Source organism: Ammodytes marinus (genome assembly GCF_949987685.1).
Source record: "Ammodytes marinus genome assembly, chromosome: 2".
NCBI lineage: Eukaryota > Metazoa > Chordata > Actinopteri > Uranoscopiformes > Ammodytidae > Ammodytes > Ammodytes marinus.
Genome location: NC_137231.1, coordinates 16,913,093 through 16,931,784, shown reverse-complemented (window position 1 = coordinate 16,931,784; position 18,692 = coordinate 16,913,093). Strand labels below are relative to the sequence as shown.

Sequence of the window (18,692 nt, the reverse complement as noted above, 5' to 3'; positions counted from 1 at the left end):
TGGTGTATTTATTTGTTAATGTAGTTTTGCTTCATACAGATCTATAACACATAATGCAAAAAAAAATTGATAGAGCCTGCTTTGATTTTGTGAAATGCTCAGGATTTTATTGTACAACATATTCAAAAACGTTATAGCATCTTTAACAGTACTCATACACTGCTGGTAGAATCGCAGGTGATATTACATATACAATACATACACATAACCTGCTGGAAGAATGTACTGGTTTAGCGACACTGGATTAAAGTATATAATGCCCACTGTTATCCTTTCCTAAGATCTGGTCTCTGCTAAGTCTTTCCCCAAACTGTCCATCATGTTCTCTCTCACATTCCTCTTTCTAACTCATGCCCTCTACCTGTTTGTTCTCAGCAGTGCAGCTCTGCTTCTTTCATCCACGCATTTAAACTGGGATCTAGTTGTTTCCTCGGTGGATTGCTCTCCCTTACTGGCGTCGCTGTGTCTTCTCTGCATTGAGATCAGCAAAGTCAGCAGGGATAGTGTCTGGATGGGGGGATGAGAGAGAAAAACACATGAGCATACTTACAGTTCATATAGCTGACTGGACTGCCTTCAACTTGCAGACACTCACCGTTGCAGCGGTACTTCAGATTGGACCAGATTATGTTTTCCTGAGAGAAGCAGAACACGCCCAGTCTCCCTCCTCTCATACTGGTGTCAATGATCACTCCTGTGTCCGCCACCAGCTCCGATCCCTCAAAGAAGCGAGCCCTGGTTTGACACGGAAAGTGACACTACATAGTCAGTTCCTCAATTATTCGTATAGGAATGGGAACGATCCGATCCAATATAGTTTTTTTTCCTAATTTATTTCACTTATGAAAGAAATGTATATTTTAAGACTTAGTTATGTGATATAGCACACGTTAAAAATTATTTAGCAATTAAAAAGTTGAGTTCTGATTCTGATGTTCTTCTGTATTCAAACCGTCCAAAGCAGTTCAGATAAACCTTTATACATGTTTTGTATATTTGTTGCCCTTTTAAATTTGTATTGCAGTGTTGCTTAAGCCTACCTAACCTTACACATAACACCACCCACCAAGAAAAAAAATCACAATATTTATGATATACAGTATTGGTATCGGCCGATATCCAGAACCCAGATATCGGAATCGGATCGCACTGAAAAATAGTGGATCGGTCCATCTCTAATTATTTGTTTGTGTGTGTGTGTGTGTGTGTGTGTGTGCCTCTTGAGTGTTGGGTGTGTTTCTGCTGCTTGTACCTGATGTATCCAACCTGTGGTCTGTGCTGGAGGAGCCAGCGGTAGGAGACCTTGTCCTTCCAGCCAACATTCCTGGGGTCCTTCCACAGGAGACGCACCTGCTCCGGTGTGTCTCCTGTGTGCCAGAGGGAGTTCCTCAGATACTCCCCAGGGCCCGTCTTAGACTTCACCGCCTGGTTAAAAAAGTCAAGAGACAAATAGATTATGAAAGTTGTCCTTCGGCAGAACAAGTTTAACCCCAAATGCCACCAATTGCTCCTGATGGTCACACAAAAGAGACAGCCATTTTACCTTGAGCTGTATACCCGGATCAGCGACGGCCCTGAAGGGTGCAGCCTGCCAATAGGTTTGCTCCGTCTGTTTCCACATCACCACGTAGAAGGAGGAGGAGTCCTGGTAGCCGAAGATGAAGCCGGCGTAGTCATCGTCCGTCACCGTGTTCACGTGGAAGGTCCCTTCAAAGTCAACCCCGCTGAACGCTTTGTAGCCTAGAAGAAGAAATACACAACATAGTAGGCAAAGGCTGACAAAAAAAACAACAAAAAAACAAAACAGAATGAATTGTGAACTATTCTATTGTTAAAAGAGATGGGGCGATGAAACAGTGTCAAGGTATTCTGTTCTCACCCACAGCAAGGCCAGGGTCAGAGTTCATGGTCTGAACTATCTCCATGCCCTGTCACGACAAAGAGAGTAGCTTCACTTTTACTACATACATACATTTAATAACCCAGTTCAGTCTTATACTCATTTTAGACACATACACTCAACAAAAATATAAACGCAACACTTTTGTTTTTGCTCCCATTTTTCATGAGATGGACTTAAAGATCTAAAATTCATTCCAGATACACAATTGTACCATTTCTCTCAAACATTGTTCACAAATCTGTCTAAATGTGTGATAGTGAGCACTTCTGCTTTGCTGAGATAATCCATCCCACCTCACAGGTGTGCCACATCAAGATGCTGATCTGACATCATGATTAGTGCACAGGTGTGCCTTAGACTGTCCACAATAAAAGGCCACCCTGAAATGTGCAGTTTTGTCTCACAGCAAAATGCCACAGATGCCACAAGCATTGAGGGAGCGTGCAATTGGCATGCTGACAGCAGGAATGTCAACCAGATCTGTTGCTCGTGCATTGAATGTTCATTTCTCCACCATAAGCCGTCTCCAGCAACTTCGCACAGCCATTGAAGAGGAGTGGACCAACATTCCACAGGCCACAATTGACAATCTGATAAACTCTATGCGAAGAAGATGTGTTGCACTGCATGAGGCAAATGGTGGTCACACCAGATACTGACTGGTTCTGAGTCCCCAGACCCCCAATAAAGCAAAAAAATGCACATTTCAGAGTGGCCTTTTATTGTGGACAGTCTAAGGCACACCTGTGCACTAATCATGATGTCAGATCAGCATCTTGATGTGGCACACCTGTGAGGTGGGATGGATTATCTCAGCAAAGCAGAAGTGCTCACTATCACACATTTAGACAGATTTGTGAACAATGTTTGAGAGAAATGGTACAAATGTGTATCTGGAATGAATTTTAGATATTTAAGTCCATCTCATGAAAAATGGGAGCAAAAACAAAAGTGTTGCGTTTATATTTTTGTTGAGTGTAGAATATGGACAGAAAACCCTTAGAACCAGTTTGAGCTTCACACAGAGACAAGACTGACTGAAATAAAGGGGGTTAAACTAATAGGCCATTGTTTACCTGATTGAGGACCACCCAGTTTGGGTCGATCTGCGATTCGCCCTCCGGGTCCAGCACTACAGTCTGATAGGCTCTGAAGTCGGTCAGGGTGACCTCAGCGTCCTCTGGACAGTGGTCGATTCTGTCAATCACGTTATCTTTGTCAAAGTCCCCTTCACATGCGTCTCCAACTCCGTTCTCTGAAATACAAGGTACATAGGAACCTCACTGCATAAAACAAACATGTACACCCAGGAATAATCATGAAGTGATACTAACTGTCTGTGTCTATTTGGTCCACGTTGGGAACTATTCTGCAGTTGTCTTCATCGTCCAGTATGCCATCGTTATCGTCGTCATCGTCACATTCATCTCCCTAGAGAGACAAAATAGAGCATTTGGAGTAGTGTAAACACACAGACATTGTAGGTATTACGGCATTTGTTTACATTCACAGAGCCTGCAGTTGTACATGCACACACGTAATTCTTAGTATTGAATAATTCTATCTTAAATCAAAACAAACATAATTTGAGGAACCTGGAACCAAACTGAAGACTAGAATATGTTTGTAAACCAAACTGTGGGCCCTGCTGCTGTAAACAACAACAGTGAGAAACAGTAACTTTTCAGGACGCTTTGTAACATCAAACAGTGTTCCAGGAATCACATTTTCTATGAGAATATACCTTAGAACAAGTTCACTTCTCTGACACACCCAAAGTTACATAGTGCACCTTTAAGTAAAGTATGAAGGAAGTTTTCAAACCATTCCATCCTTGTCAGTGTCCTGCTGCGAGGAGTTGATGACTGTAGGACAGTTGTCCTTTGTGTTTTGGTGGCCGTCACCATCACTGACAGGGAGAGAGTAAGGCAGGTAAAACATACGGCAAAACACCTTGATGTAGATTTGTACCAAGGGCCGTTAAAGGAGGCTCTACCTGTCTACGTTGTCATCACAGGTATCTCCCACCAAGTCATCATCTGAGTCTGACTTCAGGTAGACAAAAACAAACACTTTTGGTCAGAGTTATGAAGCAGCAGATGAATCTTTTTATTTTATTTTTTTATAAAGTTGTTGTTTAGTTTATTACCTGGTTAGGGTTGTACATATCAGGACAGCTGTCACAGGCATCTCCCACCCCGTCACTGTCTCCATCTATTTGGTCTATGTTGGGAACTCGCTGGCAATTGTCAAGAATATTCTTCAAGCCTGAGAACATAAACAACACCTCTGCGCTTTAATTTCTGCGTCACGTGGAAAAGAAAATAGAAAGAGCATGACAGAACGCAGCATACAGACACGGCCTGTCAAATGCATCACCAGATGGCAGTGTTTGTTTAGGGCGAAGGTGAAATAGTTTCCAGTGGCCTTCAACGCCTGGCTGAGGCTAACCGTGGAAAAGTGCTTTTTAGAGAAGAGACAGACATGACCAAGCGCTTAGCAATCCAGCCTTGGAGTTAAAGACATAACCAAACGATTAAGAGGCTGGAGTTCTGCCGAAATGAATGAACATGGGTCACCAAATCGAGTCTAAACACGCGTAAGCAGAAAAAAGGTAAATGCGGGCACACACAAAGACAAAAAGGCAAAACTGTGTTTCCAGTGGAACAAATTAGAGCTGCCATGAAAGGGCGAGCAGAGTGAGGTATGTGACAAAGATTTTTTGGACAACACTTACCATCTGACATTTAAATGTTTTTCTACTCGGCTTTTGAAGTTGTGTGTGTGTGTGTGTGTGTGTGTGTGTGTGTGTGTGTGTGTGTGTGTGTGTGTGTGTGTGTGTGTGTGTGTGTGCGTGCGTGTGGTTTTCTTTTAAATGACGCTTGAGTTGTTTTCCTGAAAGCCGATGATCTAACTGGCAGAGGATGTGAATTGGAAACAGACACTAAAGAGACCAGGAGGATGTTTTGAACAGATAAAGGGCTGCCAGTCCACTGACAGCAACAAAAAAGTATCCACACTTTCCACTACACAGGATTGCAAAAGGTTGTATTCGTGTCTGGACTATCTGGTCCAGACAGTCTGCAGTTTGGATAACCCTCCCAGACATGGTCGTCTCTTTATGCGATTATCAGCTATTAGGGTCTCGCAATGTGTTCCTAATTTTATTACCTCTAATTGATGCAATAAAAGCAGTAATGGTCCACTTACTACGGCTCCCGCAGTAATGACCATCCAACCTTTTCATCTACTTTGCCCATTTACAAAAATGTTTGCTTTGTCCCTGTAATTACACCCCACAGTCACACAACTAAATGACTATAATAATCATTTAATAATTATTATAAAATTCCAAATAATAAAAGACACACTTACCATCCCCATCCATATCATCATCACAGTCATCTCCCAGCCCGTCCTTATCGGTATCCCTCTGATAGGGATTTTCCACTGTTTTGCAGTTGTCACAAGCGTCGCCATGCAAATCCTTATCGGTGTTCTTTTGGTCCACATTCGGAACGAGCCAGCAGTTATCCTGTAACAGACAAATAAAAGAAATGCATTTAATATTGAGCCCAACAAAAATGGTGACTGTTGCTTATTGGGGGCTGGTTCCGTGAAACCAAGTAGCTATATACCTACATCTATGTTCATGATGCCATCGCTGTCTGCATCATCATCACAGGCGTCACCCACCCCGTCCCTGTCTGCGTCCTCTTGGCCAGAGTTTGGCACAAACACACAGTTATCCTGGAAACAACACAGCAAGACACACATCATTGATGTTTGTATTAGCAGGGATTAAATGCTGAGACAGATAATTGGTGTATTAATGTAGGCCTATACCTTCTTGCAGTTGTCGTCCCTGCATTGGAGCGTTTTGTCAGGATATGCGTCAATATCTGTGTCCTTTCCACAGACATAGCCGTTACCTGCCCAACCTACAGCACACTAACACACGCACAAGAAGGAAAAGGCACGGCATGGCATTTTCAGGAAATGACGTCACGTGGAACTGCACACCAGCTGAGTAGTCATGATCAAGGGGCACGCATGGAGATTAACATGATGTCATTATTTCTTCTAGATTCTCACCTCACAGCTAATGCTGCCATCTCTCTCCACGATACACTCTCCGTTGGCGTCACAGGGGTTAGGTTGACCATTAGGGCAAAGCCTGCCACCATTGCAGCCTCTGCTCTGGTCACCTGTAAAGCCAGTTTTACACTTTCCACAGCGGAAGGAGCCCTGGTGAGAACAGCACAGAGTCAGAAACCAAGGGACATCTGCTATAAGAAAGTGTGAAAATTATAACCACACAACAATCCCAGTGGTCTTACTATGGTGTTGTGGCAGTGTGAGTTGGCAGTGCAACCTCCATTCTCAGGCGGGCCCCGACACTCATCTATATCCTCACACACCTCGTCGGAAGGTAAAATTAAAGTCAGTATATAAATAAAGAGATTCCTACTATGTCAGGAGTCATTGATTAATTCAAACTGATTTTTTGTTGTATATAAAGAGTGTATTATTATTTATTTTTTTGTTGAACCTGTTTGTTTGATTTGGCATAAGCCACTCCCACTCCATCTATCTCTGGTCCAGTGTATCCCAGGGGGCATTTCCCACAGCGGAATCCAGGAGCAGTGTTCACACACGGGACACCAGTGAAACATGGGTTAAACTTGCACTGAAAAACAGAAACAGAAGATGGTAAAATGCTAAACAGTGATACCCTCGCCTATACTGGTTGCAAGGACACCTTCAAAGAAACAGACAAATAATCCATACCTCATCTATGTCCTCACAGGACACCCCATCTCCTGTATATCCGTCTGGACAGGGGGCACACTTGAAGCCCCCTGACTCCGAACGTATGCACATGTTCTGTCTGAAACAGGTCCCAGATGCACACTGAGTCTGAGGTTGGGGCTTCATGACAAACTGCGGAGAACTTGGAGCTGGACCTGTGTTGGTTGGATTCCCTGACAGACCTGTGGGAAAACACAGTAGTGTCTAAATAACTGCATAACAATTTAAAGTTTGGTCATAGTTTTTTTGCACTGCTTACCACAGGCTAGACACTCTGCGATGGTGTTCCTCAAAAAAGTTGTTTCCTTAATCTTAACCAGAAAGAAAGAGAGAGTGGTTAGTCATGAGGCACCGTGCTGCTTGGGGTATACCCGTGTAATCGCTTCACAGCTTACATCAATAGAGCTAAATCAATTCAATACACTACTGAGAATCTGAATGAGAATACGACGTTTTTGAAAAGCTATAAAATGTGTGTCTGCGAAAGGTTAAGCTCCAGTGATCTGTTTTCCATACATGAAGGATCGTCTCAGAATGTCTTCAGAGTATGAGGTGTTGAACTACAGTATATAACACACACTTGATTGCCTCGGGATATCTGTTTGATGCCTTATCTCTGAACAAATCCTCTGCTTTAAACGATCATCGGAAATGCTTCACTTCGATTGAAGTTGAAGGTACGCATTTACTCAGTCTCCTGTTCTTGAAACGAGAGAGCAGCACAAACCAATCTTACCCTGGAAAGAAAAATAGACATTCCAAATATTTGTGTATCAGCCCACATTCTTCCCCCTTTAAAAAAAAGTTTCCTCTTCTAAACAATCAAGGACCTCTCCACATTCTCTGCTACACAAGGTTTTCTCCTCCCATTATATCAATTGAACTTAATCTCAGAATCTCATCATGAAGATTGAAAATAGCATTCTAAATTGACTACTACTTTAGTATACTTTGTTGAAATACTGTGATGGTCTTTTAATCGTTTTTGTGGGTTTTTCCTCTAAATCGCACAAGACTGGTTTGCAGAACAGATTACCTGCAGGTTGAGCAGCTCCTTCATATCAGATAACATGCTCTTCAGCTCCTGCATGGTGGTCTGGTCGTGTACCGTCCTGCCTCCCTGGATACCTGAGGGAATTTCACAAACCATAGAGAATCAAATTTACAACACATCCAGCAGATTTAAGTTAAAATCACTGCATGCGTTTGTCAGGTGATGTCAGACAGTCAGTTGCGGTCCGTTCTCACCCAGCAGCTGCAAAGCCTCCCTGGCAGATGCGTGGGATTCAACCTCATCCATGTTACAGTCCTGCAGAGTTGCCACATTGTCTATGGTGTCCCCTATCACCAGCTTCAAGTCTGTGAGCTCATCCTTACAAAGGAATAGAAGACAAGGACAAACTAAACGATTATAAATCAATGCATGTTGCACATGTCTATCAAGTTAGTACGCTGCTCAAACAGTATTCTATGCTGTAATGTTGGAACAATTGTATTTTCTTTTTCTAGGCAGCATGTCTCTGCTGACTGTATGCGTAACTACTCGTCCCTGTAAACCTTGTATTCACCTGTGCCCTGGACTGCAGGGTCCTAAGTGCCACCTTGTTGGGACCGGGCTGTATTGATCCAAACGCAGCCGGCAGATCATCCAGAGTGTGTGCCAGTCTGCAGTCGACATAGACGTGGAGGCGAGGTGGACCCCGCTGCAGGCCGCTGGCATGTAACATGACGTGGTGCTCCTGACCATCTGCCAGGGAGGCGTGGTTGAAACTGGTTGTGCCAAATCTGCCGTCGTTCTTCTGGTAACGAATGGTGACTACAGATGGAAAGAGGCCAGAATAAAAGACAGAGGAGGAAGAGAGACATAAAAAAACGAGTTCAAACTAATAGCTGATTATGTATACTCTGTTTAAGAAGTTGTCAAATCACACAGTTACATGTTGTTAGTATAATGATTTACCCTTGCTCAGTTTGGCCTGCACGCTGAGCTCCAGGTACTTGGTGTGGTCTTTGGGGTTGATGACACTGAAGAGAGAGGTGGGGCCCTTGCTGTGAAGCCTGAAGGAAGAGAGAATAAAAGCCTCATCGCGCCCTTTGTTCTTCAGGCTTCCTTGGAGCAGGTCTGGCAGGCAGTCCGGAGACACCAGCAGGTCATAGACTAACACAAGAGTAAAGGACTGTTAGAAAAGCTGCATGATACTGCTGCAGATGCATTGTCACACGACTGTGACAAAACGTCCAGAGGAAAAAATGGCATGCCATACATGAACACAAACAGAGAGGGAAACGTATAGTTTAGTGGTGCAAGGAGAAGCACTCAATCTGGCACACTATAAGTGGTGTTGGCTTTCTTTTTGTGGTCAATATCAATGGAGAATGTTTGTGGTTAATTTCTACGGCTCACTGTGCACTGTGGATTGCTACTGCTGAGTCAGTATACTACAGTACTTTATTATGTGTGACAGTGCATCTGTATGTGTATATGTGTGTGTGCGCACTTTAGTGTGTGTGTGTGTGTGTGTGTGTGTGTGTGTGTGTGTGTGTGTGTGTGTGTGTGTGTGTGTGTGTGAGTGTGTCTGCAAGTGCAAGTGCACATTCATGTTTGGGTCCTGCTGTTTTTTATAGAGTGGCAGACTTGAGTTGCAGTAAACTCTTTCCACTGGAACAAACCAACTGCCAGACACTCACATATATGGACATAAACACATTATACACCAAAATAGCCATTAGTCGAATTTAAGAATAACAAGAAGTGACATAGTAATTACAGGTTAGCATTTGTGCGCAGATTCCAGGCAAATCAAGTTTTGCATGTGCACTGTGCAATGGCTTTACCATCAAAGATTGACCTTATTTAGGTTAGACTGTAACTAGATCCCAGACAAATAATTCTAAAACCCGAAAAGAAAAGGCAACTTCATGCCGACCAAGTCAACAGAGTTACCATTGTTAAATGCAGTTTGATGCAGATTAGAAGTTGTAAAATAAGAACACCAACATACATTAAAGGAAAAAACAGTTACTGAAACTGACTTCTTTGATAGTAATGTATTGAGGATTTCAACATGTGCTGATCTACAGTCGCATACAGTATGTGTTGTTTTCCAGAAGGACATAGATTACTTACCGATGCCTTGAGCTGTGATAGTGAGCACCAGCTGTTGCAGCACTAGAGACAGAGCCGCTGCTCTAGTACACACACCCATCATTAGTGCTTCAGCAGGGAACACACACCTCAGGAGTAGCTGCGCTCCTGAAGGAAGAATCGGGTTCCCTCTATATCCTCTGTATCACAGATGAATCATTTATTTCAACACAAGGCTCCCACAGACTGGTGGAAAAGCCCAGATGTTTAAAGCAAAATCTCAGCAGAGGTGAGATGAGTTTGGGGCCACAGGCACAGCTTTTAAAGCAAAGGGGAGTGTCCTGCTGCGAAAGTGGCACAGGGTAAGGGCTATTTTAATAGTTTGTGGGTGTGTCCCCTTGCTACTATAGTTCGATCAAAGCTGAAGTAGTACTATATGCTAAAAACTGTATGAACAAAGAAATAACTTATAATAAGATATAACACATATTTAAAAAGGGATTGTCAGGATTGAAAGGATTGTTTTTGTGTACGAGCACTTATTATTTAAAGTCAAGATAAAGCTGTACTCTGTCTTTTGGGGATATAATACCATAAAAAGTTCTCTAAATCTGGCCTGGGTCTCAGGAGGAAACTTTCACACACATCATGAACCTGTGTAGTCGATGTGGATTTTGAAGCCAGTGGAACTACATAACTGCCACAGGCTTTTTAATTATGATTCAATTGTATTTAACTTGTCCTACTGCACGCCTCTGCAAACCATTTCATAATTCCATCTGTTGCAGAATGTGAGGAAAGGAAGGACTAAGAGGGCTAGAGTTGGGACCCTGGAAAAAATTTCACGATAGATGTCTGGTACTCGTCTTAAAGCGTTCTCTACTAACCTCAAGTATATTTCAACATCACAGCTGCTGGTCCAAGCCAAAGGCAGACATTTACCATCCCTCAGCATGCTTTATCACCATGCATCCGTCTCTGTCTGGCTGTCTGGTCACCTGGCAGCCTCCAACAGTCTAGATTATGAGCCTGGGAAGGGACCGTCATCGTGCTATTGTTGCAGAACATCAATAAATGACACAAAAATACAATTTGACATGAAAATAAAAAATATAAAGTGGTCACTTGTCCCAGTGTTGCTCTACAGAAATCCTATCTCTACACATTGATGCATGGAGTGTATCACTTTTTCGTTCAACTTTTCCTAGTTCGTTCTTTGTTTTAAATGTATGAAAATGAATTATATGCCTAGCTGATCATGGTATCTCTCTCATGTAGCCTTTAAACTATTGGAATAGTAGTGATGACATAATACATTCAAAGGAGTATCACTTAAGGGTGAAATTTTTTTTAAATTCTTGAAATAAAAATAAATGACATGTCTGATCCTGAGCCTGATCCAGATTGTCCATCCATATATTTATATATGCGCATATGCGTTGTGGTGCAGGCGGATGCTACCAAGTGCAATGCTCACTGCACTGAAGAATGTGTGCACTCATTTCTTTACCCAGATTACATGTAAAGTACATACCTGTTATGATGATCAGCTGGATCATGTGGGAACGCAGGGTATACATCTATAAAAGACACATAAAGTGGATACAGACTAACTGTGTGGAGTCTGGGCTCAACACAGCCTAGGCTATATCAGCCACAGGTCTTTGTCTCCTGGGAGAAGGAGAATCTTATATCTCAAACCTCTCCCTCTCTCTTAATAAACTGGCCATTTTCAAACTCAAAACGGTCCTGAATAATTCTGAATAAGGGGCCAAATCTCCCCATTACATTTTAGGCTAATCAATGTGATCATCATCCGAACAATTTGACAAACAGCTAATGCTTTCTTTACGTGGCATTAACCATTGCCTATATCCTATTAGAATATCATAAGCCATATTCGCAACACAATTAGTTCTAGGCAAATATTCACTTCCATGTGTCATGTATACATAAATGCGTCCCATTAGGACGTGACTGTCTTCTTGGAAATTTCAACATAGATTACGTCACCATCGCACGCTCTGATATGAATCTGATATGGATGATAGGTACCCGTCCATGTAGGTACCCCATGACGTCACCTGCCCCGTCCAAGAATCAAACATGGCGGCTCCCATGGAGCTGAGATGCTGGGGAGGAGACTGGGGGTTACCTTCCGTCCACACCGAGTCGCTGATAGTTCTGGTAATGTTATCGTCTGCCTGTCGAAAAAAAAATCTGGGGCATTTGTGTCTAGCTGTACTTTCAGGACCAATGTATACTTCTCCGGGTTTCTTTGCGTCTCCTCTGTGTTCTCTTGTTAGCTTCCATGCTAACCAGACAGAAACTGCAGCAGGTATTTGCTGCAGTTTGATTTTTAGCTGCTCGTGCTCAGCTTGACATCCATGGGAGAAAAGAACATTTCCAGAATTTCATGTTTGCTGAGCGGAAACATAACAGCTGTGACTACACGGTCTGTGCTTCGTGTATGGCTGCTTGTCAGAAAGCATATCTTACATTATACATTGAGTCCTTCAAGGTCAGCTAGTAAAGGCTGTCTTTTGAATTGATTTAAGTTTATTTCATTACTGTATCGCTGCCTAGGCACCAATGCCCTCGTTACGTTACGCCCTCGTCAGAAAACTTGATTAGATTTATCGCTGTTTATAAGGATGTTGTCTCTCAGTGAAGCTATGCACTTACAAATCTTAGCCACAAGGTGACAACTTTCCTAACCAAGCTGACACATTTAGTCTATGGAATCTTTTAAAGAATGCTAATGCGACTTGTTTAGGTTGGTGTTGGTTTATTGACAGCATTATTATCCAACAATAGATAGCGTACAGCAGTGGTTCTCAATTATTTTCTGTCATGCCCCCCCTAGGGGGCAGAAATGTTTTCGATAAATGGCTCATAAAAATTAAAATCTCATAAGCCAATCACATGGCAGCAATTTAATGCATTTAGGCATTTATACGTAGTCAAGACAATGTACTGCAGTCAAACCAAGCATCAGAATGGGGAAGGACGGGGGTTTAGGTGACTTTGAACATGGCATGGTTGGTGGTGCACAGCAGGATTGATCCATACTTTCATGTTGTTTATGCCAAATTCTGAACCTGCCATCTGAATGTCGCAACTGAAATCGAGACTCATCAGACCAGGCATGATTTCTCAATCTTCTATTGTCCGATATTGGTGATCCTGTGACAATTTTAGCCTAATGTTCCTGTTTTTAGCTGACAGAAGTGGCACCCGGAGGGGTCTTCTGTTGCTGTAGCCCATCTGCTTCAAGGTTGGTCGTGTTTTGCGTTCAGAGATGGTTTTCTGCATACCTTGGTTGTAACGAGTGGTTATTTGAGTTACTGTTGCCTTTCTATCATCTCGAACCAGTATGCCCCTCCTCCACTGACCTCTGACTTCAACAAGGCATTTTACATCCACACAAATGCCGCTCACTGGATATTTTTTCTTCTTCGGACCATTCTCTGTAAACCCTAGAGATGGTTTAGAGTGAAAATCCCTGTAGATCAGCAGTTTCTGAAATACTCATACAAGCCCTCCTGGCACCCTCAACATTGCCATGTTCAAAGTCACTTAAAACCCCTTTCTTCCCCATTCTGTTGCTCGGTTTCAACCTCAATAAGTTGTCCCGTCCAGGTCTACATGCCTAAATGCATCGAGTTGCTGACATGTGATTGGCTGATTGGTTATATGTGTTAACAAGAAAATTAACCGCTGTACCTAATAAAGTGGCCGGTGAGTGTATATATATATATATATATATATATATATATATATATATATATATATATATATATATATATATATATATATATATATATATATATATGCCATACAACTTTTGCATTTCGATCAATAGTTCCAGCATAACATCCATGACATACCTTTAAAGCTGTGGTCTCTCTTCTTACCATATTTTTTTTTTTTGCAGGCATACGCCAAGTTTTCTGGGGCAAAAGTCACTCTTTCTCCCATTGACTGGACATGGAAAACTCTAACAGGTGTGCTGCAGCTTCCTACAAAGCACACACTCAGAACATTTTGGTCTCGACTCCACATGGGGTTTGCCTGGTATACATTTGTGGTCCACGCAGAATTCTATGTCTAGTTCACAAGTATTTGATGTAAACAGTGTGTATGTATGGGTTCGGAAACTATATCTGTATAATCCATTGGGAGCTTCCTTAATGTTTTGAAAAATCATATAACAACTCATGTAACTGTCTGCGGTCATGCGAATATTGTGGACTGAAACATGCATCAGAACTGAAGAACAATGATTTAAGCATAGAATTGTATGTTTTTTTCTGCATTCTGATTGGGTTCCAAAATGCAGTGAATTAATGTAAAATGCAGGTTCATAAATACATTGTACATTGCAAAAGCTTAATAACATGTTAATCCAGACGCAACAAAACACTTCAATATCTTAAACACTTTTGTCTCCTCACATGCAGCCACAGTCCCAGAGTTGCTTTGCGGAGACTCAGCAGTTCAGGAACCCGCACAGATTCTCAACTTCCTGAGGAAACAGGTAAGAGTGGATGTGAAGGCTGTTCACTGGCCATCACCCGGCCATTATGTCCACGTTCCCATTAAGCAGAATCAGTAGATGTACTGAAATAATTGTATTTTTTTTCTATATAGAGGTTTAATGCAGACTATGAGCTGACAGCCAGACAAGGAGCGGACACCATGGCATACATCGCGCTGCTGGAAGAGAAACTACAGCCTGCTCTGGTAAAACCATCTTCTCAATCTGCTTGTTGAACTGACAAGAATTATTTTGTGAGTAACTGTTATAAACTTAGAAAGCGATGCTTGGTTTACCACAGTTGCACACTTTCTGGGTGGATGCAGAAAACTACGCCAATGTGACACGACCGTGGTTCGCTTCACGCTCGCCGTTCCCTCTTAACTTTCTCGTCCCAAATTGCCAAGCCACAACTGCCCTCTCCCGCATTCTTCTCACCAAAGGAGAGGCGCCGCTACACCGCATCTCTGAGGTGGAGGGAAGGGTAAATATAGTGATCTGTCTGATTCCACATATTGACTCGGTAAAGATGTGACAGCAATGTATTGTCTGTCTGTCACAGCTCTAAATCTTTCTCACTGTCTTGTCTCAGATCTACAGTGATGCTAAAGAGTGCCTGAATCTCCTCTCCTACAGACTGGGAACAGAAAACTACTTCTTTGGCAACTCGTGAGTTCTTTAATGTTAACCGACTTAAACATTTTTTAAGAACTATTTAAAACATCATAGTGAAGCTATTGAAAAACGCCAGAAGAATTAGGATGAACATATTTTTTCTAACTCTATAACCTACACATTTAGTTAAATTTAAAACTCTGACAATAGGAGTAATTCTAGTCTTATAATGCTTGTCTGTGTGCGCACATAAAACCAATATTTGTATACATGTGTGTTTGTTTTGTAGGCCTACCAGTCTGGATGCCTTTTTGTTCGGTTTTGTGGCTCCACTTTACAAAGCCAGTCTCCCCAGTAGCCCTCTGCAGAGCCACCTCAGACAGCTGGAGAACATTACACGCTTCTGTGACAACATCCTCGCAGTGTACTTCAGCTCGGATCACCCTTGTAAGAAAAAAAATGCACGCTCTCTCTTGGGTATTTAGCTTGGGGCAAATCTACAAACAAAGGGGACCTTTTTTTAAATTTGCAAGCACACCAAACAACAACTAACATCATTAGCGTTTTCCTCCCTGTCACATCTTTTAACCAAATCATGCTGTGCTCTTCGTGTCTGCTTCATTGTCGGTGCTCGTTGACACATCTCCGCAGGTCCTCCTCCGCCTGTTCAGGAAACGATGGATGCCAACCTCCAGAAATTAACTCAGCTTGTAAACAAAGAGTCCAACTTGATAGAGAAGGTGCTTCTGCTTTCCATTGTATCTTCTTTGCATGCACTCTCAGCTGTACTAAAAGTATATACAGTCAACCGTTGTCGTATGTTATTGTGCTCTCAAACTGGACATCCTGTTCTATAGATGGATGACAACCTTCGCAGCAGCCCTCAGCACAAACCCCACAGACCGGACCCTAAACCCAGTCTGGCCAGTGAGAGGAGCTCTACCCCTGCCTAACCCCTCTGACCTGTCAACCCTGATCCAGCCTTGTGAATGGAGGAGGAAATGTACAGTTCTCCTATCCCAATACATTTAAGTGACAGCTGAACTGTCACTTAAATGGCCAAATAACCTCATCATTTAGGAAGGTTATGGCTATATAATTATGAAAGGGACTATTTTACAGAAAGATAATGATGATTGATTTCAAAGATGTTTGTCTGAGAGAAAAGGGAAAGTGCATGTGTGAGGTTTTTTGAAAAGGTCGAGCGCATGTAAGCGGTTAAGGAAGGAATGCTATGATGTGGTGCTCGATTGGAAAGACACAGAAAGTTTAAAGGGGGAGCCAAAAGTAAATGACAAGTCCAGCAGGGGTAAGGAGGGGCACCGTTTGTACCCTAAGTCAATTGTCTATTTTTCTTTTAACATCACATGCCTTTTGAAATAACTGACTAAAATATTCCTAGATCACTAAAGTAGAACAGTGTTGAGCTACAGTACCTTGTGGTTAGTTTATAAATCTGTTTTATCTTGAATCTTTCCGTGACCCTCTTAGCACATGCCATTCCTCTTCCGCTGTAGCAATGTTCTCTAAATTCAAATAACGTTTGAGTTAGTGTGATGTGTGCAGTAGGTAATAATGACCATTTACTTATTGCTCTGCTCGCACCTCCTTTTGCTTTGTATTGCTTTTATAGTTGTAAATAGTTTCAGGATTTAAAATCGATGCAATTTAATTGTGGGTTACCTCTGTTAGGGCTCATTGGCTTTTTCATAATTTGCTAGACGCACTGAGATAATGGACGGGCCCCACACTATTAATTTATTCATGTAAAATATATGGGACTAATGTGTGTCTGTCTGTGCGTTTATGAGTTTTTCCCAACGACTATCAACAACCACTGTGTCTTTCATAACTGTTCTTTGTTGTGAGATATTCTTTCTAATCCACTCACTTTTGTTATTGCCATGGTTTTGCACAACCATTTTTGTACATTTATTTTGTGTAGCTCTTGTTTTTGCGGTGTTATCATTTGCTATGCCTGTTTAAAGGTCATCTTGTTAAAACTGACGTGTCTTTCCCATTTGGAAACGTCTCATTAGCGGCCTTTAATTGATCTATATTAACTGTCTGGATTCCTTAAAACTGAAATTGGACTGAAAAGTTGCCAGAATTTTAGTTTTATTGCAAAGGCCCTATTATTCTCACAGCTGATACATTACTGAACTGTATCTACTTCATGTGAAAGCTATTATGTTTTCTCTGCGTCTCCGTCCAAAGGTATCAATACTTGTAAAGATACCTGGGCTCTTGCGGCTTCATGGTTACATTCCCTTTATAGCCCCATATCCCGAAACAAAAGCATCCATTGGGATGTGTGTGTGTGTTTCTGCGGGTGCTGCCAATTACACAATGTTATTGGATTAGAAACAGGCTTGTGAGGACCATTCGGGTGCGGTGTGCCTTCATTACTGCTGACGGGTTTGTACAATTGTCAAAATTATAGCGATATCCTTCATCATTTTGATACATTGTCATAAATTATATTTGTGGTTTTGTTTTGTTTTTATTCATTCACTTTGGATGGTTGATAACTGACATATTATTTAAGTAAAAATATGATAATCCAACACGGCCTCTGTCTTTTTTTATTTGAGCAAAATAAAAATCTTAATTAAATTAAATGTGCCTATAAACATTCAGCAGGACCCTAGATTAACATTGTATTAGATCTGCTCTCCTCTTGTCTCATGCTCTAAGATATTGTAGAGGTTTCCTCCATCCTGTAGACCAGTGCTGCAGGGTGTACTGTTAGGATTTGGATTTTCCAGTAATAATTACAGAAGATTTCACCCTCGCCCACCATGTCTCTCTGATTGTGTGATCGGTTGTTTAGATGTTAGGAGGATAGAGAGCTCTTTGTTTGGTGTTGGCCTTAGACATGGAAAAAATTAGTAATTTAGCTCAAAGGATATTGCCGAAGTCACATGAGGGAGAGGCTCCTGCCGAGGCTTCTCTTGGCTGGCTATTTATTAGGTGTGGTAATGGGAAATATCTGTTGTCAATTTTGTTCTAAGTTGAATATGTTACATGTTTGTAACTGTTCAATTGCAGTGTGCAGTGTTTATAAAATAATGTGGTCATCCCTTCCATTTTCTAGGTTAGAAAAATATAATTTGATCAAAAAAATCATATCAAATAGTTAAAAAAAAAACTCCCATGTTAAAGGAGTCCAAAAACAGTCCCCAGTCTGCAGCGGTAACTTTCCGACGTAACACAAACATATCCCTCCTGTGTTAAATTGCGATATAAAAAGTTGTTTCGACTTCCCAGAAGGCTAAGAAAAGTAACTCATTAAAAACGAGGCTGTCACTTTTTCAGAGCTTTCTTTCAGGTTCCAGATGTGCAGTCCAACCCATCACATGGAAGCCAGCAGCTGTTCTCTGATGGTCTGCATGTGTAAGCCCAACACGCCTCGTCTTCCTTTCACTCTCACAGAAATGAGGAGAGAGGTGTCAGAGACTTGGGAGGAAAAAAGATACGAGTGCCTGGAAAAATAGTAACATAATTGTGAAATGGCATGTCCTCTGGAGAACCATGTAGCTTGTAGAGTTGTATGGCTCTAAAATCTCCAGTAGCTGTAAATCATAAAAAAGCAATCTGGAAGTCAACATGTGTGATAGAGTTTTGCAGAAGTTTTTCAGATTGGTATCAGAAATGTGTTCTGATCCTTTCAATTGTAGTAGAGGGTGAACCCATTCAACTCATATTGTTGCGCACATTTAATTTGTCTATCATAG

General features: G+C 41.8%; 2 protein-coding genes across 3 annotated transcripts; one reads left to right on the top strand and one right to left on the bottom strand.

Moving 5' to 3' along the window:
- Positions 1-86: 86 nt before the first annotated feature.
- Positions 87-10,079, bottom strand: thbs4a (thrombospondin 4a). The gene is made up of 23 exons (XM_080043705.1): positions 9,843-10,079; positions 8,676-8,873; positions 8,284-8,531; positions 7,964-8,087; positions 7,752-7,843; positions 6,975-7,026; positions 6,695-6,897; positions 6,456-6,593; positions 6,244-6,324; positions 5,999-6,151; positions 5,750-5,854; positions 5,546-5,653; positions 5,279-5,438; positions 4,053-4,171; positions 3,900-3,952; positions 3,728-3,812; positions 3,238-3,334; positions 2,980-3,158; positions 1,880-1,928; positions 1,544-1,740; positions 1,253-1,425; positions 596-735; positions 87-507 (listed from the first exon to the last, which is right to left on the bottom strand). Exons 1-23 carry the CDS (start codon positions 9,922-9,924, stop codon positions 449-451), a joined length of 2,895 nt encoding a protein of 964 aa, XP_079899831.1. The 5' UTR covers positions 9,925-10,079; the 3' UTR covers positions 87-448.
- Positions 10,080-11,904: 1,825 nt separating this feature from the next.
- mtx3 (metaxin 3) lies at positions 11,905-17,522 on the top strand. 2 transcript variants are annotated; one of them, XM_080042349.1, is made up of 9 exons: positions 11,905-11,987; positions 13,738-13,807; positions 14,264-14,340; positions 14,454-14,546; positions 14,642-14,824; positions 14,933-15,009; positions 15,245-15,402; positions 15,607-15,695; positions 15,813-17,522. In XM_080042349.1, exons 1-9 carry the CDS (start codon positions 11,907-11,909, stop codon positions 15,906-15,908), a joined length of 924 nt encoding a protein of 307 aa, XP_079898475.1. In that variant the 5' UTR covers positions 11,905-11,906; the 3' UTR covers positions 15,909-17,522. The 2 variants fall into 2 exon arrangements, with proteins under 2 accessions (XP_079898475.1, XP_079898476.1); XM_080042350.1 differs by lacking the exon at positions 15,607-15,695.
- The last annotated feature ends 1,170 nt before the right edge of the window (positions 17,523-18,692 follow it).

Bases quoted from the DNA above. Each gene is read 5' to 3' on its own strand.
- thbs4a (XM_080043705.1), bottom strand. From the start codon at position 9,924: ATGATGGGTGTGTGTACTAGAGCAGCGGCTCTGTCTCTAGTGCTGCAA. The intron at 6,594-6,694 runs GTATGGATTATT...TCTGTTTTTCAG, and splicing joins CCTGTGAGGACATAGATGAG to TGCAAGTTTAACCCATGTTT. The intron at 1,426-1,543 runs GTAAAATGGCTG...TTTTTTAACCAG, and splicing joins ATCCGGGTATACAGCTCAAG to GCGGTGAAGTCTAAGACGGG.
- mtx3 (XM_080042349.1), top strand. From the start codon at position 11,907: ATGGCGGCTCCCATGGAGCTGAGATGCTGGGGAGGAGACTGGGGGTTA. The intron at 13,808-14,263 runs GTGTGCTGCAGC...CCTCACATGCAG, and splicing joins GACATGGAAAACTCTAACAG to CCACAGTCCCAGAGTTGCTT. The intron at 15,403-15,606 runs GTAAGAAAAAAA...ACATCTCCGCAG, and splicing joins CTTCAGCTCGGATCACCCTT to GTCCTCCTCCGCCTGTTCAG.